Below are 24,235 nucleotides of genomic sequence, written 5' to 3'. Positions count from 1 at the left end.
GAATGTAACACTCCACCATGATGATTGATGTCACTACCATTATCATGTTATCATTAATGTCTCCAATATATACCACAACCACAATTGCCACCAATTTTAGTGGATTAAAATTAGAATTACAATATATAATCTCTAATTCATTGTTAAAATCCATGTTTTGGAACAAATTCTAATTCCCACAATATGAGACAATTAGAGCTACAATTCTAAACTACAATCTCAACTCCATACTCGAACATGCTCAAAATGGGGAAGGATTTACTTACTCCATACTTACTCTCCATCCTAGCCATCAATTCTAGGAAAATCCAATGGCTTAAATTAGTGAGTAGATCTAAATCATTATATATTCATAAAATTGATGGCTAGGACGAGGAGTAAATTTAAAAATTTTACTCTTAGAGTAAGTGGGTCCCCGCTCATTAAAAAAAATGTTGAAATTTGCACATATGTTATGTTGCCGAATTTGATAGTAAAAGATATGAAATGTTGTTGACAAGAATTGAAAAATAAATGTAGTAGTGTGCTCCATTAGTGACAACTCCATATAATTAATTGGCTTCTTTATACTTATCTTATATTCATATCTCAAACTTTGCAAGTGGACTTCAATCTTGAAATAATAATTCAAGAAGAAGCATCATCTATAGCTAGCTACACACATATTATAACATGAAGGTAATAAAACTAGTAACAGTTTCATGAGTTCCAATGCAGAGATATGAGTGTGCAACACTGCAACATTATATAGCTGAGTCTATAATCGACTTTGCCTGCTTGGCAATGCATGGCAACTTGGCATGTAGCTGGAATTATGTTCATAAAGTATATATATATTGTTGGATTTACTCGAGTGTGAAGTCTCATAATGGATACGAGGGGAGCGAAAGAGATTATAAGTGGAAAAGACTCATGAAACTAATGTGCATTAAGGTTTTAGTTCAAGACGTGATATTTCATTTTACTCTTCTCATGCCTCGATAATAATGAACTCATTGATAGTTGAAAGTATTCTAGTTGTGTATTGATTATATATTCACTCAAAAAAGTCATATACATATATATTTTAATCTTGCCTCTTCAACTAAGATTTATTGATTCTTATTAATTTTTCTCATTTCTTACGATAACAATTATCCTCACCCTACTCACTAATTTAAATATACACACATTTATGGAAAAAACAATGAGAAGAAAGAACATCATAGGGAATGCAAGAACCCTTTTTATACTAATATTATTTGTTTAGCAACTTATTCCATTGTGCATTGGTCACAACTCATAATTCATAAATCCCGTGATAAGTACTAAGGGCAAGTTGCAACATTTTATTATATGCACATTATTTGCAAGATGATGACTGAAAAAGAGGGACACGGTTGAGGCATATATAAAATTCCCACACACAAAAAGGCAAAGTTTGGAGCATATGAATAACATAAAAAATTATGAGAGACAAGTGCATAACAAGTATCTAATTACAAAGGTATTAGTGAGTTGGAATCCTCTAGACACAAATTCTTCAAAAAAAAATAATAAAGGGAAATACAATTTTTAATGACATATCTATCCCATTAATTATAATGAAATTATACTTTTACTAGTATTCACGTGTCTCTTCATTAATAGAGAAAATTCAGCCATTAGTACGGGGATCATTAAGACTTTGAAACATGCATGTATTATATTAAGAGTCAAAGATACCATGTGGACATAGTTGGGACACATTTCTAGCTTTGTAATCACAGAAACTAGCATTAACAAATTAGGCTGAAGTATTCATATACCAGACTTTTTCAATCTGTGTGTGCGTAGTATATATATATATATATATATATATATATATATTCCTCCATTGATTAGACAACTACAAGAAATATGTAACATGCATAGAGTCAAAGACACTTTGCTGGCATGTTTGTGCATATTGGCAAACCCTACTTGTACTTCTAATTTATATTTGTTCACAAAAACGTGTGCATGAACACTGTAATAATCACTAGTAAGCACTGCATGTGTAAGTTAAGCATATGTTATGGAAAATATATTTTGAACATCAAAATATGTTCTTTATTTTTGGTGTATTTTTTAACTTTTACAAAAAAGAAGAGTAAAGAGATAATAATAAATATGTATAATATTAAATATAATGTTTAAGCTGCTCCTATGTCTCTCTCCATATATTTATGCAACTTTATGTAAAAGTATATTTCTATGTAACCTTTTTTCACATTGATGTATAAGTCTTTCTTTAATTATTGAAAAATCAAAATATAAAATTTTTAAATAAAAAAGTTACAAAAATCATATATTTCATGTGCTAAAAACTAGTAATAATTAACTTTTGCTCATGTATAGTATTGCAAATAAAAATGAAGGAAAAAAGAAAGAGGAAAAAACAGAATCAGGGAAATATTAATATGCAACCCAGAGGTAGTATATTTAATTTTATATCTGACCTACTTAATAATATTCTATCATTATCCCTCTTAGACATAATACTAGCATGATTAGAACAAAAACTCCAACATGGCATGTCACCATTGGTACTATATCTTTTGAGAAGATTCATGCCCTCTAATTTTGATACAACCATTGAAATATTCCCTTACTCAGTATTCATATGTTGGATAACAATTTTATCCTATGCTTAGTTTAATTTTAACCCTTCCCCTTCTTTCAATCTATAGTTGTCTTCTTACCAAACTTTATAAGAGATCATATTCTTCTTTCATAAACTTAATCAAGGTTAGTGAATAAACTCAATAAAGTTTTTGGATAGTACTTATATCTTTAAAGTGAATGAACAAGTTTGGTTTCATTGTTAATTAAAATACATTTAAGATTAAATTGAAAATAATTCCATGCTTAATTATATATTCTCTTTAAAAATAAGTATATACTTTAACATAAATTTTTATTTTCTAGATCTTTCTATGATATTGCCTACATTAGATGGTTAACCAAACATAATTAAGTACATAAAGATGTGTTTCTATCATGCTTTGATTTTACAGGTGAATTACAAAATAACAACATGTGGTGTTGAACTATTAATTGCTATGCCTTCCTTCTAGTTGCACATTTAATTTGCACCATATATTGGGAGTTAGCATATTCTTGATTAATAAAGAGACGAGTGATCATTTTTATACTTACATGTAAGAATAAAAATGTTATTTCGTTATATCTTAAGGATAAAAATATCAAGTTATATTACTTTTTTACTCATGTTTTGATATATTTGTCTCTACATTAATAAAAATAATCTAATTCATATATCATTAGTGTAATAGTTAGCTAGACAGTTAATATAAGAAAAAAGTTAACAACATTGGGATATGTACATGTTGAATTTTTTTTGTTTTATTTAAAATTCATTTCCTTTTCGGATTGATATATATTTGACCAAGTAATTTACTAGTTATCAAGTGACACTATCTAGCTTGGTCAATTCAATAGTTCACTTTAGGTTGACACACTTAGCTGTTAACAAATTAAATAACAATTGAGAACACAAATTTAACATATAGTTATTCTTCTCTCTTCAATATCTAAAAAGGGTAGTTGATGGTTGTTGAAAATTATGATTAATATCCAATATATAAGCATTGATTTCAAATCTAAGGGTTAACCATACTATTACAACTTCACTTATATTAAAATTTGGTTTTTTTTTTGCATGATAGTACATATTAATTGGTAGAGTTGCATGTGGGATACGAGTTAGACTCCTTAATGGAGAAGGAAGTGCTATATAAAAGTAAAGAAAAAACAACATACATTAACATTTATATTTTTTTTATTTAAAATGATATTACATTTTTATGCTTAAAATATAAAAGAAAAATCACTTGTATCTCCATTACTTGAGATGAGTCTCACTCGTGGGATACATAGTGTGAAAGGTTGAGTTCAAACTTCAAACAATAGTACACTTTTCTCCTCTCTCCTCCCATACAATATTTACATACAATTTTAGTTTTTTGTACTACTAAGCATGCCCTTTAACTTTTTTAGGTAAAAAATTAATCTCTTTCAGAATTCGTGGTTACCCCTTCCAACAAATATCACTCCCAAGAATCGAACTCTCAAAACTATTATATATGGGGGTTCTAACTTCTAACCAAAGAGTCATGGAGCATAAGTGTTAATTTCAATATCCATGCATTCCAGCCAATTATGTTGCATATCATTTATCTTGGTAGAAAAACAAGCCCAAGACTAAAACTCCATAATAATAATATCCCCTAGCTAAGATATATAATAAAAAATGAAATTCCATATGGGGTTAGACCTATGTTTTGATACTTGTCTCAACCCTACAGGCCTAAGTTGCCGCACACTCGTCATATGATCCCTTTGGCATGTTCTTTTTTCAGCATTAAGATTCACCATATTAATTGCAGATCTACAATTTATCTTTCATAGCACATGGATATTCATTATCTTCTTACATAATTCTTCTCATCATTGCTTATCTTATTATCCTCCATCTTCTTAATTTTTTTATATATCATATGGATCCACCCATGCTCCACAATTCTAGTGAATTAGTTGAAGATAAAAGATAAGACTTCAAAATCATTTCACGAGTATATGAAATTTAATTCAAATTAGCAAAATTCTAAGATGAGTTATAATGGTCAATTTTTGACTGAAATCTTCATCTAATAAACAAAGGTTCACGTGCTAATTTAACATAAGTTTTTAACAGAAATTAAAAAAGAAAATGTCATTAACGGAAAGATAAATAACAAAATTGAAAGAAAAACAAAATATCATCACAAAATTAATAATGATGATTAACAAAAAAAATATTGATAATATTGTAATCATAATCAATACAAATCCCATCATGTTTTGCTCAGATTCTTCTGGATTGACTCTCAAAAGATTGTATTTCTCTATCTCATATAGCTGGGTGGACTGTATGATGTTGCATAAATTATAAGGCTTAAAAAATAGGAATATTGAGAAATGCTATCAAGAAATAGAATAAAGGAGAAGCTATGATTTTTCTAGTTGCACTTATCTTTAAAAATATTTACACTTATGGATACCCATAAAAATACTACATTTGTATGTATCTACAAAAGTACATGACATGAGTATTATGATACTTGTAATGTATATATTCCTATATTCATAAATTCATTTTATAGTAAATATTATATATATTATACATTTTGATGCTTTTATATTATATAATTTATTTTATTATTTGACAATTAACTATACTAATTAAATATATAGATAGATACCTACAACTAGCATAGTCAACCGCAAATAGATATATATCCATTTTATTTTTTATTCTTTATTCTTATTCCAATTAAATATATACTCAGGTAGTAACTTTTGCATGTGATCATATAATTTTTTCAATCTCCTTGATCATGGATATACATGAGTTAAGTGCAAATAAATTAATCTTGATTCTAACTTCGAAATATAAAGCTCTCATTAGTTACATTTTAGTATTTAAATTATTAACTTTGCTTTTTGCCAGCTCCACTAAAATTACATTATGGCACAGTGTAAAAAAAAACTGAGAATCACAAGACTTTAATGGTCTTATATATGCGCTTTATACATGTCTTAATTTATTCCAACTTCTTTTGCATAATTATTTCTTAGGACTTTAGAGAACACATATTCTCTAAGTTGTTTATTACTAATCTAATGTAAGATTTCTTTTTACTCCCACAAAAATTGCTTTAGATACATACATACATTATGGTAAACTAAGTTGACATGAAGAACAGTATTTATAGCTTAACATCTAGAAAGTGAACAACTAATTAATACCTATGGTATGATGCAATTAGCTATACTGATGACTAGTTGTCTCTACAAATATATAGAATAAAAATCCTCTCCAGTTAAGAAAAGACACATGATTGTTTCTCATCGTACTTTCGATGACAAAAATATAATTTCATGATAAATAAAATGATAAAAATGTCTTTATATTTTATTTTTTGTTTGTTATTGTGTGTTATTTGTCTCTCTTTAATGAGAAGAATAGAGATAATCCTTATTCAAATATATAATGCAACTTATTATGGATAAAAATTATAGGAGAGAGTTAATTACATGAGTAAGTGGATTACTAATAAATATATGCATATCATGCAATTACAATAGAAAGAAAGCCATAAATAGACATGTTTTAACTTCTAAGACATCATTAAGTTATGTTGTTCTCTATATTAATGCACACAAGTGTGTGGGGCCAAAAGATCTCCCAATAGCTTCTCAAACCTTCTCTGTGGTAGTAGCTGCTTTCAAATCAGAATCTTAATCTCTATGTTTGGCTATTTCAGGATAAGGATTATCTGTCCCAAACTTTGTACCACTTTGTATATAATTTATTTCTTATTGCTAGAAAAATAAAATATGAACTAAATATATATTAATTTGATATTTTCTAATAAACAAGAAGCAATAGATACATAATATGATACACATTTTAGGATAGAAGATATAGTCAAATTATATAGTATCTTTTGTCAGTTCACCAAAACTTAACTACTCTCTTAAAAATCCACAAATTCATATGTGATTGAACCTATCGATATCTTTATGCATGATTTGGTTTCCACAAAGGAATATTTGGAGTTTGTTGGGCAAGGAAATTTGGTTAGTCATAGGTTATGAATATCAGAATTTGAGTGCTTTCTTTTAATTACTTCTAAAAAACAGTTAAACATGTATTGGAAAAGGAAAAATGATTTCTATTAATGGTGAATTTAATGAAGAAAATGGAATTACTTATCCTTTCATGTTTTCCTTTTTTTATTCCATATCCACTACCCTAAGAATAGTGGTTAATAATCATATTTCTAATTATTTTCGTTTTTTATTTTTGGGTACTTTTACATTAATTATAATGACATACGATAGATGAGAACCCAAAACACCAAAGTTATAAATTAGCACAATAAATAAGTAAATTACTCATTTTACACAATCTATATTTACTTAGCAAGTGTTAATTTGAAAGTCTCAACCGCTTTCTATTTAATAATACTACAAAATACACGGTTGATATATCATTTGAAATTATTTTGTACTTATATCAATGTTGATTAAATATGAATAATAACGAATATAAAAAAGATACATTTTTTCCACATAAATTATGATAAACTATTTAATACACATATAAAACCCTGATTTGCTTACAGTAGAGAATCAATTATTGATTTTTTTTTATCTCTCCAATGTTTGTGTTTGTGGCAGCCAAGTTGAAGGTCCCTTTATTTTGTTGTGTTAAGGGTCTGATATACTATCTATATATATAGAACATTTCATTCAACACTTTCTCATCCACTTCTCTTCTCTCTACTCTCTCTCCATTAAGGTTCATCCCTTAGCTTCTTTCTGTTAACAAACTCCTCACTACTTGAGGATTTTTTTAGCAAGAAAGCTAGCTAGTTATGGGTCTTGAGATTGAGGAAGGTTGTGTTCAGCTTTCAAATATTGCTATTTCTCAAACTCATGGAGAAGATTCTCCTTACTTTGCTGGATGGAAAGCTTATGATGAAAACCCTTATCATGAAATCACTAACCCTTCAGGAGTCATACAAATGGGTTTGGCAGAGAATCAAGTAAGTAAAAAAAAAGCCATTTTTTTCATTCTAAGTATATATATCTATATACTTATATGTTAACCATTTTTGTAATGAATGTATAGGTTTCATTTGATTTGATTGAGAAGTATTTGGAAGAACACTCAGAGGCTGCAACATGGGGAAAAGGAGCTCCTAGTTTCAAAGAAAATGCTTTATTTCAAGACTATCATGGACTTAAGTCATTTAGAACAGCAATGGCAAGTTTCATGGAACAAATAAGAGGAGGGAGAGCAAAATTTGACCCTTCTAGAATTGTTCTCACTGCTGGTGCTACTGCAGCCAATGAGCTCTTAACTTTCATTCTTGCTAATCCAGGAGATGCTTTACTTGTTCCCACCCCATACTATCCTGGGTAAGAATAGTTCTAACTTATTTTTCCTTGGAACTTGGGCTGCTTAATGTACACATAATATCATTCATATCGGTATTCCAGATGAAGATTGTGACATGTGTACAAATCAATTTTTAACGACATGATTTTAAGGTATTTTTGAAGAAAATTTTATTTTCTGGTCATAGTCCAGTGTTGGACTATCCTGTACTGAAGAGTAGCCGAAGTCACATAATATACATAAAAACATTTATTGTATCTCAGTCTCACTATCAGTTGAGTTATTTTTTGTGATTGGTGGAGAAAATTAAATATTAAGTTATTAATAATTTAAATAAAATACTTAACTTTTATGTTCTTGGCATAAATGATTGGGTGAGTGATACACATTGTATTTGTGAAGGTACATATACCTTAATAATATATATCATGATATTGGTGTAAAACTATACATATAATAATTTATACTGATAAGGATTTGGGTTTTATGGCATGCAGATTTGATAGAGATTTAAGGTGGAGAACTGGAGTAAACATAGTTCCAATCCATTGTGATAGTTCAAACAATTTTCAGATAACTCCAAAAGCATTAGAGGCTGCATATAAAGAAGCAGAAGCCATGAACATTAAAGTGAAGGGAGTACTAATCACAAACCCCTCAAACCCTTTAGGTGCAACAATCCAACGCAAAGTTCTTGAAGAGATTCTTGACTTTGTGACTCTCAAGAACATTCATCTTGTCTCAGATGAAATCTACTCAGGCTCAGTTTTCTCCTCCTCAGAGTTCATAAGCATAGCAGAAATCCTTGAAGCTAGAAAATATAAAAATGCTGAAAGAGTTCACATTGTTTATAGTCTCTCAAAGGATCTTGGTCTTCCTGGCTTCAGAGTTGGCACCATTTATTCATACAATGATAAGGTTGTAACCACAGCTAGAAGAATGTCAAGTTTCACCCTAATATCCTCACAAACACAACAACTTTTGGCTTCTATGTTATCAGATAAGGGTTTCACTGAGAACTATATTAAGACAAATAGAGAGAGGTTGAGAAAGAGATACACAATGATCATTGAAGGGTTAAGAAGTGCAGGGATTGAGTGCTTAGAAGGGAATGCAGGTTTGTTTTGTTGGATGAATCTAAGTCCATTACTAGTGTTGCAGAATAAAGCAACAAGAGAAGGTGAACTTGAGCTTTGGAATGAAACTTTGCATGAAATGAAGCTTAATATCTCACCAGGTTCTTCTTGTCATTGTTCTGAACCAGGTTGGTTCAGGGTTTGCTTTGCAAATATGAGTGAACAAACATTGGAGTTAGCATTGCAAAGGATACGTGACTTCATGGCAAAAAGATCAAAGACAGAAAAAATGATCTTCAAAAACTAATATCTTTCTCTTATTATTATTCATATTTATTTATATTTTATAATTATGGGTCTCTCTTTTTTCAAATGGTTATGGCCATTTTGATAAATTCTTTAAATGGGTTACAAATTTACAATACTACAAAGGTGGTAGAATTGAAGTGTATCACTATGAATCCTTGTTTGCTTGCTTTACTTAAAGCAAGTTCCTTAATTATAATCCTTATGTATCAATAAAGTTAATTATTACCTTTAATGAAGAAAATCTATGTTTCTATATTTTTCTTCTTCTTGAGGGTGTGATTCTAAATTGTTAGTCCTGTTAAGAATATTGCATAAGAAAAACTTTGTTCTTACCTTTGTAGAAATCCACACTTGGTTAACAAGTTGAGGATGATTTGACTTTAATATAATTACATTCTATATAGTGTACTAAAGTAAATCCTTATATAAGTGTTATTTTAGTACATCTTAGAGAATAATTAATAAGGTTTAATTTAACATGTACTAAAGTAGAGTTGACTTTTCGGACTAAAATTTCAATTCTAGCATATTAAATCAACATAAAATATTTCTAAACAATATTTAGTTTCCAACAAAGTTAGTCAAAAGCTTCTTTCACCAAAAAAAAAAAAAACAAATTGAGAGAAAGCTCTTTCTCCATTTTTTTTAATTAATCTTTGCTGAATAAAATAATGTAGGCCCTATGTTAACCCAAAAAAAGTTAGTCATCGGTTATTATTTATTTATTTGAGTGCCAAGTTGACTTTTAAACTAAAAATACACCAAAGAAACCAAAATAAAGGAAATTGTAATATCTCATTAACTATATAGTAACATGTTATTTATCTCAACCTTAAATGATTGAACATATTTGTGCATTGGAAATTTCATAGAAGGATTATAACATTTCTCAAATACAAAATAGTGTGTAGAAAAGTACTTGGCCATATCAAATGGAAACTTTTGAATACCATCAACCATGCATCTATATGTCATTAGCATACACCAACTAAAGTAGTTGAAATTTATGTGTACTTTTCTTCTCCATCCCAAATTCCAACATATAGCATATCTTTATTGTTCATGTTTGACAAATTCTTGGCACACAAACCAATCCTTCTTATTTATATATATATGTGTGCATTTTTTCTTTGGAAAAGTCAACTATTACTTCCACTATTATATGAAGTAGTTGCTTGCAACATTTGAGCTAACTCAGAAAATATCTATGATGATATATATCTTACTAAATGATCCCAATAAGTGCAGCCCCATGTGGTTCATGAAACTGAGAAAATATGTTACTCTCATATTGGTCATAACGCCAACCACTACTTGTTTGAAATTCAACACACACGTACTATGTTGTATGAACATAAAATGCAACAAAGCAATGATCACTGCCAAATGCCACATTTGTCAAATATCATGCCAATATAATCACTCATTCGTCCATATTATTATCATGTAAAGTCATAGTATAAGCTATTATCATGTTCAAGTGTTTGGTGCACATTGCGAGATATGTGTATGCAATAGTGTAGTGGATGTAACAATGATGTTCATATGTTGGTATGAGGGAAAAAAGGTGAGTAAGATATAATTGATACAAATATTTTATATACATAAATATATGTTCAACTAGCAATATATGTTTTATTCGATTCAATCGAAGTTAGATTCAAACAAACTATTGTGTGGCATCATTATATAATTCCAACATAGATATTATGTCCCATTTTGTTTTTGTTTTTATACCTTTAACTAATCAAATTTTATTGAATAATAGAAATATTACTTGTTAGGAATTTTCTTTTTATTTAAGTAGTATTTTTTATTAATTGAACTAAAGTTAGCAAATTTTCATACATGGAGAGATAACATGAAGGATGTCATAAATATAACCTTATCAATCATATTGTGAAAAAGGATTCCAATAAAGATAATGTTGCTTGCAAATCTTAATTAGAGAAAGGACTCATCAAAGAAGACTGAGAAAGAAGCCATCATGTACACATATGAAGATGAATAAAAACTCATTTTGCTCCCTAGTTTCTTTTCTGTCCTTATTTTTTAATTTTTGTTATTGTCTTTAGTTTTGGTAAATTTTTGCCGATTTACCTTATCTAATTCTATCTTTGTATGATGTTATTAAACTTGACTGATTTTTGACTTGACCAAGGTAATGAGTCAATTGATTAGTGATGAGACCAATTAACCCGGTTCTTATTAAAAAGAATATAATAAAATTATTTAATATTTTTTATTCCAAATATAAAATTTATCAGTACACAAGCATTTCATTAATCAATCGACACAAAAGATTTTACTACAACAAAATATCATAAGTAAGTAAAAACATCATCCAACAATATACATCTTATTCTTGCAACAAAAGCATATAAATATAATTAAATAGTAATGATTATAACATCTATAATTATAATAATGATAAATATAAGTATGAATAAGTTTAAGCCTCTCTTTGGTAGAGGAGAATTAGAAGGAAGAGAAAATAGTGAGAGAGAGATTGAAGAGAAAATGAGAATTTATCTTGTTTGGTTGAGAATAGAGAAAAGGAAGAAAGAATAAAAACATTTGGGACCTACATAAAAATCTTTCTCTCCTCCTTTGGTGAGAAAATGAGAGGAGATGGAAGACATAAATGCCCTCCAATTTTTTTTAATATACTTCTTAGTTTTAAATACTATTATTATAAATAATTCTCTTTTAAATATAAAAATATCAATTAAAAATGTCAATTGAAATTATAATAAAATATATCATTTAAAATTATAATTTTTATTTTTAGTTAACAATAAAATATCATTTACCTCTCTCGTTTCTTAATTTTATGGACATTTTTGTCATTTGAATCATAACATCACTTCTCTCTTCTCATTTTCTATCCAACCAAACAAAAGAGAAAGAGAAGAAAATATTTCTTTCTATTCATTTTCTCTCATTTTTCTCTTATACCAAACATTACTAAAATCTACTCAATTTCTCCTCTTTATCTTTCACACCTCTTTCTTTCTCACTTCTTTCTCTCTTTTTATTTTCTTTTGTTCAACCAAATAAAGCATAAAAGACCAAATAAAAAATTTCTCTCAAAATGAAATCATTTTTTGACATTTTTAAAACAAATTTAATCAATCGAGTTCAACTAGTTTAACCGATAGAGTCAATGATTTTTTTGCTCAAAATAATCGACTCAAACTTGTTCATACCAATTTTATACATAACAGATTGAAAGAGCCAAATTTAATAATTATGATTTTAATTCTTTTTTTATAATCAATAACTCTATCCTTTTTGTCCAATAATATATCTTAGAAAAATTAATTTTACTAATTATTTATTGCATGTAGAAGTGAAATTAGTTTAAATTTTACTTTTTTTCATAAAAGTAAAAAAAAACGAAAAAAAAATACAAGGGAAGAAAAGGTGAGGGTGAAGGAGGGAAGGGTAAACATAAACCACACAAACACACTCTTCTTTGTTTCTCATTTCTCACTCTCATAGTCTCATATTCATTCATTCACTCACTCAAGGTAACCTACTTTCTTATTCTTTCATTTCAGATCTCTTTTCTCTAATTTCAATACCCACTTTTTCCCTTCAATTTACTTTTCAATATATAATCACTGTAGCACGAAAAGGTTGAAAATTTAGGGCTTTGACCTCACACCCAGAATCCAATTTTATCGCTTGGAAGTACCCAGATTACACTTTAATCGTATCGATCTATAACTTTACACCCTTTTTCTTTTTTCATGTTAAAAATTTAAGCTTTCAGACATATTATGAATGAATAGCAATTACCCCTAATTTTATGATATAAGTCAATTTGCTTACAATCCATTTTAATGATAGACCTTTTTGTAATCTTTTGTCCTTGTTTCATCAATGTTGTTGGTGACTGTCCAAAAATTTAGGTAGAAATTTGCACTGAATCACAATATTTTGAGTTAGTAAATTGTGCGCCCCACATACCTGTGTATGTTCCCGGCTCGGACGAGATTGCCTACAGTGCGAGGATACGTGTTGGAAACCAAAAAAATTACACCGACTTCGCCTGAGATTCATTTTTATTTCACTCAACACCCCTATTGTTTTAGTGAGTGTATTGATAATTGAATTTTATGGGAGGTGAGTAAGTGTAGTTTTGTTTTTAACAAGACTGGTATTGAGTGTAATTAAGCCGAACCTCGGGGAAGGCTAGTGTAATTTCCGTTGGATTATTTTGTGGATAAGGGATGTTATGTATTGTGCATTGGAGGTTTTTATTTTGATCTGGAGTTTTGTGTTCTGTTTAATTTGCAGAATTTATAGGCTTGATGGCATCAAAGTTGCAGCAGTTGCAGTCGAAAGCATGCCAAGCATCACAAGTTATTGGCAAGCATGGTAGTTCTTACTACAGGCAGTTGTTGGAGAAGAACAAGCAATACATTCAGGAGCCACCTACGGTCGAGAAATGTGACCAGCTAGCAAAGCAATTGTTCTACACCCGCCTTGCGAGGTTATATTTTCGCCAACCTTGTTTTTCTTTGAAATAATGTTGTTTATGGCATGATTCGCTACATAAGTTTGGTTTCGAATAATGTTGTTGACTTTTGTAATGAGAGTTTAATATATCATTCATATCCCTCTGTTGGTAAGGAAGGAAGCCCTAGAGGTTTAGGTAGGACTCAGAGAGATGTGGAACTCACATTTGAAAAGAAAAACGAAGTATACTCTCTTATTATTGAGCATCTTAACTTAGTACTATTGCAATGGTTGGCTAGTTCTTTATCAAATTATAAAAAGGATTGTGCAATCAACACCAATTTGTCTTTATAGATCAATTATCAAGGGGTGCATATTTTCGAAATTTAGCATGTCCATTTCAGTCAAATGTGGTACTGCATCAACTTTTTCCCACGGATTGTAATGGCAAATTGATTTTTGTTGCTCCATGCTTGCCTGTTGATGCAGCATTGCTTTGTTGTTAAATTTTAACTTTGCATTGCAATTATCTGACTTTAACTGTTATGAAAGTACAACTGAATGTACAGCATTGTGTTATTGTTTGCTGAAACTGCTTACAGAAGTTTTCAAACCCCATGAAGAGCATTCTGGTAATGCTCAATGGGACCTTAACATAATATGTTCAAGCAAAATATTCAAAGTGCAAACTATTGTTCCTCTATTTTCAACTGAAGAGACAAATACAGGGCTAGTATCCTTCGTTGTTGTTTTTTTTTATGAAGAATTTCTGGAGTGTAGAATAGCATTTGCTTCTTCAGTCATTACTTCATAGTGAACTCTTAAGATGTAACTGTTAATTTTTTAAGAAAATGGAATGGATGTATTTTACTCTATATATTCCCCAATCTTCAAGCTTTACAATCCACTGGTGCGGTTTGACTGTTTGGCTTGAATTTGAAACTGCTTACAGTGTGCTTGTCATGCTTGATATGCACCAGTGTTCTAGACCAGAGATTCATTGTTAATGGATGTAAATGAGCTCACATTCTACACTTCATTGTGTAAATATGCTTATATGTTAATATACATCAATCAACACCGCATTCACTACATTGTCTAAATATGTTTTCTACTACATATGTCAATAACAGTGTGTTTGATTCTACCCCGGTCTTTAAATCAGTCATTTAAATTATTATGTGTCTTCACTGCAATCTATAGTGTGTTAGCTAAGTGATAATGCGCTGAATTTTGAAAACATGTCTGGCTGTCTGTGTGGTCTTTGAATATCATCATTTGCCAACTGTACTTTTGAAAAAAATAGCGATTTGAGGTTGTTCTATGCAAAACTGTATGCATTATTAGTGTTAACTCTCCCTATTCTTTTACAGTATCCCGGGCCGTAACGAGTCCTTCTGGAAGGAGCTTGATTATGTGAAGAATTTATGGAAGAACAGGCAAGATTTAAAGGTGGAAGATGCAGGTATTGCTGCTTTGTTTGGGCTGGAATGCTTTGCTTGGTATTGTGCTGGTGAGATTGTTGGAAGGGGTTTTACCTTCACCGGTTACTATGTCTGAAAAATAACCATTTGGAAGTTGATGTTTTAGCAGAGGGTTTTGTACTCATAACTCAGTGCTCTAGTCATTCTATACAATAATATGTGGATTATGGGGCATTCTACACCCCAATTTGTGTTACTCTAGTTTTTGTTTTTGGAAAGAAGCTGAAGAACTAGCCTTTAACTTTGATAAGCCTCAATAAAAAGGCCTTTGATTTGAAGGGGGGTGGACCTAACCTTGTTTTTTCTTATCATAGTGGTACTCAACAATGATGATACTTTTGCAATAATTTTCTTTATTGAATGAGATAAGCTCACATGAAATGCAATACCTTTTCTGGTTGAAACATGAAATAAAGCTTTGAATCATTCATTTTCCATAGCATTTTGTGGTTGTGGTGTTCAACTATATTATGTCTTGCATGGTTTTGGTTAGTTCCCCGAATGGAGTCACATTTTCTATCCCAAAGTTTGTACCACTCGTTTTTAATTCGTCAAAAAAGTAAATGAAGAATTAAAAATAGAGGAGGGATCCACTTATTTCAAGAGTAAGTTTTTTAAACTTACTCCTCATTTTAGCCATCAATTCTAGGAAAATCCAATGGTGTGAATTAGTGAGTAGATATAAATAATTACATGCTCATAGAATTGATGGATATGATGAGGAGTAAGTTTAAAAAACTTTACTCTTGGAGTAAGTGAATCTCACTTAAAAGTATATTAATTTTATATTTTTCTACCAATAATAATACAAGGTACATTGAATGATACATATTTTGGAATAGAAGATGTTCTTCATTGAGGAATTGTGTTTAAGGTGGATTTCTCAAAATCAACATCCTATAGTACATATAAATTATAGTGTTTATTTGCACTAGTTTAATAATGTTACAACTTGTAGAGCGATTTTACATAAATATATAAGTAAAATTGAACATTACATAAATGATAGGTTAATAGTTATGCAAAATCTCATGATCATAGTTATCACGTTCTTTAATTATTCATGCATAATGTAAATCGAATTCGCATGAATCACTTTATAAAAATCTTGCAATAACTATCATGATAAATTGATAATAATATAAAGTTGAAGACCCAAATGAAATGGTACATATACTCTATGCCATTGATATATTTGTATATTTTAAGTAAAACTTTATGTTAGAAAGGGGCTATCTAATTAATTTGGGATGCTTATTTTGTTCCTATAATTTTTTGGCGTATGTATTATTTGGACATAACTTAGTCGATGCCATGACTAATTTGTTTACCATTTTGTTGTAATATAACTTTCAGCTGTCGTATTGAGGGGTGGGTTATTGGGGTCAATCTTGATGCTTGTTGAATGGGACATGATGAACAAATTTGGTACTATTCTATTTCTTTTTTTGTTGTTGAAAAAAACATGATATAATGACGGTATAATAGTTTTTTATAGTATCACTCAATCATACATTATTTATTTTTAAATATTATTAACTTTTAATAAATAGTAAATACTATATGATTATATATGTCACATATGTAAATGTTACTTGCTCGCTTAGACATGTTTTGATTTTAAAAGTTGTGTGCGTACTAACAAATAAATGATATTAAAATTTGATATATTGTGACTAAAATAATTTTATTTAATCATTATTTATTTCCCAAAATAAGAGATGAAGAAATAATATGTGAAAAATGATGTAATAATTAGAATTCAATATATAATTAAATTTCGGGTTTCTAGAATATTAAAAATTTGAAAAAAAACGAAAAGGAAAACAAAATCAAAACAAAAGAGGGAGTATAATTTTAATTCATATTGTTTTATAATTGATCTTCATATATGATTCTTAAGTCTCTCTAATCCATCTTCCTAAAAATCTCCTTAATTATATAGACAATGTCAACCCCTAAATCCTAATTCCTTTGCTTATGTATTTTATGTTATATATGTATTGTTTGTAGATAGTTAATATGATGATTAATTGTTTTATAATCTTGTTTAATTAATATTTGTTGGACTGATAAGAGAGCTTCTAATTACTAGGGAGTTTTATTGTTATTGGGGTATAAAAAAAATGGAGAGACACAAGTGAAGGAATATCACGTCTTTTTTGTATCTTTTCTACTTATAAACTATTTCACTCCTTCTCACATGTCTAATGTAAGAATTTACACTTAAATAAACTCAACAATCTCTGACTTCACAATGTGGGAATAACATTTGATATTAAGTATTGTAGCATTAGTAGACCTTATATATTAAATAGCAATATTTAGATTAATTCCAAAATATTCAATCAAAATATATTTTTTATCTCATGCAAAATAATTTGGGTTGACCTTATCAAAATACATTTGGTTTCGAAGGTTGGGTGAGGAAAGATTAAATATCCTTTGGTTAAATGAGTAGTTTGAGGATTTGGGGTAATATTTTTTTGTAATAGAATCCAAAACAATAAATAGTAATAAATAGATGGCAAGAGAAAGAAGGAAGACAAAAGTGTTGAGGAAAAGAAGGGTAAAATGGTAATGAAGACATAAAGAATAATAATTTGAGTAATTATTCATTTTCGTCCTTCATATTTTTCCACCTTACATCCCTAAAAAATTGAGAAACTAAAATGATTCACAAAATTTTTAAATGTCGATCAAATTAGTCTTTTTTAGCATGTTTTAAAACACTTAATGTGAATTAATTTAACCTCAAAATTGACCCACATTTGATTTTTTGGGAACCATTTTATGTTCTTCACAAAACTGACAAAGATCGAAAAATATGATAGACTAAAATGAGTAACTAATAATGATGTAATAATAGTGTATAAAAGTATCCGGAGAATACATTTTTTTTTCCTCGTAGATTTCGATGCACCTTCCCACACAGAATCATTCAAAGGGGAAAAAGGTTGCTTCCATTAGGATCTATTTGTCAGATTCCACAAAATTTCAATTCCCAATACTCATCGCACTTTCTTCGTCCCTAACATTCAATCATTCTTCTTCTTCTTCTTCTCATCATTAATCTGTCTGTAATCATCACAATCTTCTTCAATCCATCGTTCATCAGAACACCATGTCTTCTATGTTGCATAGAAGTTTCAAGCCCGTTAAATGGTAACAAAACTCAAATCATTTTCGAATTTCATTGTTCTATTTTAATTATTTGAATTTGATTTGAAATTTGATTATTTATGCAGCAAAACTGCTTTGAAGCTTGCGGTATCACGCATGAAGATATTTAAGAATAAGAAAGAAGGCGAAGTGAGGAAGCTCCGGAAGGAATTGGCTCAACTCCTTCAATCTGGTCAGGAACTAACTGCTAGAATCCGGGTATTTCCTTTTTTTGTTTTGTTTTAATGTTTTCATGAAATTCATTTACGGCTCTGTTTTCGGGTTGAGTTTTCGAGAGAAATAAAAGTCTTTTTAGACATGAAATATATTTATGAAATGATTGTTAAATCATTTATTTCACTTTTCATCCAAAACTCAATTCGCTTGCAGACAGACTCTTACGCGAAAAAATCAATGCAACAAAAGTGGGGATCGTGTTAATTAAAAATGTTTGATGATAAATTAAGGATACTAAACTTTAGGATTTTTTTGTTTCATTTGATTTTTTTTTGTATTCAGGTTGAACATGTTATCAGGGAAGAGAAGCTAATGGCCGCATATGATCTTGTTGAGATATATTGTGAACTTATAGTAGCACGCTTACCAATAATTGAATCACAGAAGTATGTGAATCTTACTTAGATAATTTTACTACTTTTTATCTTATGTACACTATTAAGTTGTCACTAAATATGTCTTTATTGCTTGTGTTTACAAATGTATTTTTGTCTATTTTATGATATCTTTTTTTTCAATAGATTGATCTACCTGGAAGTTTATCAACTATTCTGCAATTTGGCAATACCACTGAATTCATCCTTGTATTAGTTTTCTAGACTTTGTGAAGGAAATGTGTTACCACTTTAGGAGAACCTATTTCTATTTAAACTCTGAATAGTAAAAATAATTGTATAGTTAAGATGGTTATATCACACCCAAGTTTTATTAGCCAATTAGCAATTCAAAATAACTAAACAAGGGGTATGATGTCCCAATGTAATAATGTTAAGATCCTTGTGCCATAATAAAATCTTGCTATCTCATTCCTGGTAATTCTGATCCCGTATGAAACAATAGGCTTTATATCTAGATATAGCATAGATCAATGTTTTTTATTTTTATTTTTTATTTTATGTTATTGCATAAGGTACTATATTATTCTCAATTTTAAATGCTGCATTTAATACACTATCAAAGCCTCCCTCCTTCCCTCATATTCCTAGTTATTTTGAGCATAACTTTGAGATTTTTTGGTATTTTATTGTTGCAATCATGTATATTGATATTCTATGTATGTCATTCATGTAATATTTGTGATGCACACAGTTGTGTCGTTAGATATCATGTACTTTGACTTCACTTTTGTGTGTGTGTTTAAAGGGATTTTTGCATGAGGGTATTTCTGTCTGAACCTGCTGATTTTGCAGTGTGCAACTCTGTTCATCATGATTGTGCATTCCTATTGATGTTGATCAGGTTATCTTTTCTTGTTTCCCCTTTTCAGAAACTGCCCCATTGATTTGAAGGAAGCAATTTCAAGTGTGATATTTGCATCCCCAAGATTGTCAGACATACCTGAGCTCGTGGATGTGCGGAAACAAATTACATCTAAGTATGGAAAAGAATTTGTCTCGGCAGCTATTGAATTACGCCCTGACTGTGGTGTAAATCGCTTGGCAAGTTTCTTTACCTTCTTGGGTAGGATCATGTTAAAACTTATTTCTTTTTAGCTGTATTCTGATTTAGTGTTGTTATTTCAGTTGGTTGAGAAATTGTCTGCCAAAGCTCCCGATGGTCCAACCAAGATGAAAATACTGACTGCTGTTGCTGAGGAGAATAATATCAAATGGGAACCCAATCCATTTGGTGAAAATGATGGAAAGTCTTCTCAAGACTTATTGGTAGACTACTAAGCTTTGTTTATTTTGGATTATCTATATTATTTTGACATCACTTTTATTTATATGTTAAGGTTGCACCAAATAATTTTGAGAAGGCTTCTTATGTGGAACCTTCTCAAGTCCATGTTTCACCTGTTCATGATGAAAAGGCCCCTCCCGACTTACGTGCTTCCTCGCAAACTAAACCAATGCATGATACATCTACAAATTCATATGAATATAATGCAAGTGGTGCTACCAGAAAGGTGGGTGGCAATCAGTCAACATCAGAGATGTCTGGTCCAGAAATTAGACCTTCAGGTAATAGTTTATGACAATAGTTGCAAATAAATTTTAGGGCTTCTGTTCTTTCTATTACTTGAATATTTGGAATTCTTTTTCATAGGAACTGGAAGTCATGAAAAAGATTTTAGAGATTCAAATTCTGAAAATAGGAGTGCTTTTTCTACAGGTAAGCAAAATTGGAACATGGAATTCAAAGATGCTGCCTCTGCTGCACAGGCTGCTGCAGAATCTGCAGAACATGCTAGCATGGCTGCAAGAGCAGCTGCTGAACTTTCAAACCGTGAATACATGACAAGGCAATATTCAAGTGGATCACATAGTTCTCATGTCAGCAAGTTTGGAGAAGCACCTGAAGAATATGCTTTTCATGGCGACGAGCATATTTCTACAGGTTCTGTTAACAACAACACCTTTCATAGAAGGGATTCTGGGGCACACAATGAACAGATTACTGCAAGAGAACAAGATAATCCAGTAGGAGCTCCCAGAGAATATTACAGGACTAGTCATGAGAACATGGTGAAACGTGCTCCATCAGCTTCATTGTCATCTACTGGTGATGAACATATTTCTACAGGCTCTGTTAACAACAACACCTTTCGTAGAAGGGATTCTGGGGAACGCAATGAACAGAATACTGCAAGAGAACAAAATAATCCAGTAGGAGCGCCCAGTGAATATTACAGGACGAGTCATGAGAACACGGGGAAACGTGCTCCATCATCTTCATTGTCATCTAGTGGTGATGAACATATTTCTACAGGTTCTGTTAACAACAAAACCTTTCATAGAAGGGATTCTGGGGCACGCAATGAACAGATTACTGCAAAAGAACAAGATAGTCCAGTAGGAGCGCCCAGTGAATATTACAGGACTAGTCATGAGAACACGGTGAAACATGCTCCATCAGCTTCATTGTCATCTAGTGGTGATGAACATATTTCTGTAGGCTCTGTTAACAACAACACCTTTCATAGAAGGGATTCTGGGGCACACAATGAACAGATTACTGCAAGAGAACAAGATAATCCAGTAGGAGCGCCCAGTGAATATTACAGCACTAGTCATGAGAACACGGTGAAACGTGCTCCATCAGCTTCATTGTCATCTAGTGGTTCTTTTGGTGATAACCCATTTGCCCATGGTTCTCAACTTGCTGATACTTATCAGCGTAATGACTCATTTGAGCAAGAGAATAGTGACTTACATGAAATGGATATAAAGACGCAGACAAGCATAACTGGGGTAAATTTTATGACTGGACTACACAGTGATGATGATTTGAATACTGAAAATAGTTATCACATTGGAGATGCAACACCGACTATACAATCCAGAAAAGCTTCCTCTTCTCACCTCATTTCTACAAGTTATGATCATAATCAGAATTTGAACTCATATGACCAGAAGATGGGGAACAAGGCTGTGGAAGACATTTTTGATACGGATGAAAAAAACACTCAGACAAACACTATGGAAGCAAATTCTTATAATGATACATCCGTAGCATTTGATGATTCTGGATCGGAGGATGATGATTATAAATTAGATTTTGAGAACAAATACAAGGGGGAGGGATCTAGTTTGTTCTTCTCATCTCCTGGAAGCAAACCACAAGTTGATCCATTAGAAAATACAAGTTCTTGGAGACATGGACAATACTTTGATGAGAAGGAGTCAAGTTCTATTGCACAGTCACATTCTTCTATTGTTTCTGAAAAATTGACAACATCTGCAATTTCTTCAGAGAAAGAAGATTTAGAGCCTGTCACTTTTGATGATTCAGAAGATGCGGGTTCAGATAGCGAGGTTAATTTGGTCAGCTCTATGGTTTCTGGCACTTCTGATTATAGAAATTCTGTCATTGATCAGAGTGCAAACCATGAGGCTTTAGAGTCCTCATCAAGAAATGATAAAAATGTGGGCTCTGACAGAAAGACTTGGTTATTACCATCTTCAGTTGGTTCTGATTCTGTGGAAGAACAATTTGAGAAAAAGGTAGAGATTAATACTGCATCGGATAAGACTTTTGGTTTTGGTGACTTACGAACTAAACAGTCATCGCAACTGCCTGATACTTTCAAATATACGGAAACTTTGGAGGAGTCCCATACAGAAAATGATATGGGATTAAACTATGGAATGTTGAAGGGTGGCTTTCGCAATAAAGCTCATAAGAGACCACCTTATATTAAGAATACATCAAATGAGAATTCATCTTCATTGAGTGACATTTCAGTCCAAAATGAAAAATCTTTTCCTACTGTAAGGACTTCAATCAGCTCTGATGCTCCTGTTCAGGACAAATACACGAGGGAAGTGAGTACAGGAAATAGAAGTGCGGGCTTGAGAAACACACCTTCTGATTTTGTTAGTCATGATGCTGTTTCAAACTCACAAGTGACTCCGACTAGTACTCATGACCCTCGCAAGCAGAAGGAGCAGAGTGAAGCAAAAAAGAAATCAAGCTCAAGGGCCCCAATTACATACTTCGATTCGGATAGTAATTCTGAGGATGAAATTCCTAAACTAAGTTCAGCCAGTCTCACTCAACCTGTTAGTGAAATGTCTCGAAGGAAGTCAACTCCTTCAAAATCCGGTACAGGTTTAAGTTCGGGCAATGCTCCTTCATACAAGGCTTCTGTGACTTCTGGTACAAGGCTTGGATGGAATTCTTCAAGGGTTTCATATGAGAATGATAATCAAAAGGCCTCATACATGATGAAAAGCTCTGAAAATCTAGGAAGTTCTCAACCTGGATCAGCTGAACATGTAGCATCTAAACCAATTTCAGAACCCAATAGGTCCCCACATGAGGAAACTATGAAATCATCGGCAAGGGTGCAACCATCCAGTTCTTTTCCTAAAACAGCAATACCGGATAGCGAAGAGGGCAAAGAGGCTTCAAAATCTTTAACTTCTGATGGAGATACTACTCCTTCAAAGCAGAAGGTTGCTCATGTTCATCCAAAGCTACCTGAATATGATTCCCTCGCTGCCCACTTCCTGTCTCTGAAGAAGGATCGTCAATAAATTGCATTTGATTACATATTATCAACGTAGCTACTCATACTTAGTCTTATTTTTTATCACTCTTTCACAGCTTCTATTATTACATACAAGTGCTACATCTATTTTTCTTGTAAAAATTGAGTCAATAAGGTTTAACTACATCTATTGTTTGGTACAACTCTATTTCTTACTACCACAGATTGAGCAGAGTATGTTGAAAAGATTCTTGTAATCAAATTAAATAATGTTCTACTAAGTTTGTGCTTGAATATCAATATTGTGGAATGCTGTCCCTTTGGGCTTTTTATATATTTTGATATGATTCTTTGTTTGTCTTGATTATTATTATCTGCAAAGGTACTTTTGATGAAGTCTATAGATGCTGAAGGTGAAGAGAGACACCAGAGTTAAAGGGACTTACTTTCTTCATGTGGTTTTATTCCCTTTAATGTGATCTTATGTTGGCATTGATTTTAATGCTCCCAGCTAAATTGAGCTGCAAAAGAGGTATTCTATGACATACTCTAAAAATGCAAAAAATTATCAGCTTGATACACGAGACTTCTA

At 31.0% G+C, this 24,235-nt stretch overlaps 3 protein-coding genes across 7 annotated transcripts; all 3 read left to right on the top strand.

The window, feature by feature from the left end:
* LOC109351095 (1-aminocyclopropane-1-carboxylate synthase 7-like) lies at positions 7,377–9,619 on the top strand. The gene is made up of 3 exons (XM_019592441.1): positions 7,377–7,616; positions 7,703–7,992; positions 8,470–9,619. The coding sequence occupies exons 1-3, from the start codon at positions 7,446–7,448 to the stop codon at positions 9,353–9,355; spliced, it is 1,347 nt and encodes a 448-aa protein (XP_019447986.1). The 5' UTR covers positions 7,377–7,445; the 3' UTR covers positions 9,356–9,619.
* Positions 12,796–15,710, top strand: LOC109351096. Of its 3 annotated transcripts, XR_002108182.1 has the most exons (4): positions 12,796–12,890; positions 13,663–13,858; positions 15,198–15,458; positions 15,493–15,710. XR_002108182.1 is itself a non-coding variant. In XM_019592442.1 (3 exons), exons 2-3 carry the CDS (start codon positions 13,677–13,679, stop codon positions 15,382–15,384), a joined length of 369 nt encoding a protein of 122 aa, XP_019447987.1. In that variant the 5' UTR covers positions 12,796–12,890; positions 13,663–13,676; the 3' UTR covers positions 15,385–15,710. The 3 variants fall into 3 exon arrangements, 2 of the variants coding, with proteins under 2 accessions (XP_019447987.1, XP_019447988.1); XM_019592442.1 differs by having other exon boundaries at positions 15,198–15,710; XM_019592443.1 differs by having other exon boundaries at positions 12,870–12,893; positions 13,661–13,858; positions 15,198–15,710.
* LOC109351094 (sericin 1-like) lies at positions 18,240–23,992 on the top strand. Of its 3 annotated transcripts, XM_019592440.1 has the most exons (8): positions 18,240–18,473; positions 18,557–18,689; positions 18,990–19,093; positions 19,975–20,146; positions 20,231–20,371; positions 20,443–20,671; positions 20,757–21,554; positions 21,741–23,992. In XM_019592440.1, exons 1-8 carry the CDS (start codon positions 18,433–18,435, stop codon positions 23,687–23,689), a joined length of 3,567 nt encoding a protein of 1,188 aa, XP_019447985.1. In that variant the 5' UTR covers positions 18,240–18,432; the 3' UTR covers positions 23,690–23,992. The 3 variants fall into 3 exon arrangements, with proteins under 3 accessions (XP_019447985.1, XP_019447984.1, XP_019447983.1); XM_019592439.1 differs by having other exon boundaries at positions 20,823–23,992; XM_019592438.1 differs by having other exon boundaries at positions 20,757–23,992.

Source organism: Lupinus angustifolius, chromosome LG06, assembly GCF_001865875.1.
Source record: "Lupinus angustifolius cultivar Tanjil chromosome LG06, LupAngTanjil_v1.0, whole genome shotgun sequence".
Lineage (NCBI taxonomy): Eukaryota > Viridiplantae > Streptophyta > Magnoliopsida > Fabales > Fabaceae > Lupinus > Lupinus angustifolius.
The sequence above is the reverse complement of the archived record's forward strand: the minus strand, read 5'-3'. Positions and strand labels throughout refer to the sequence as shown.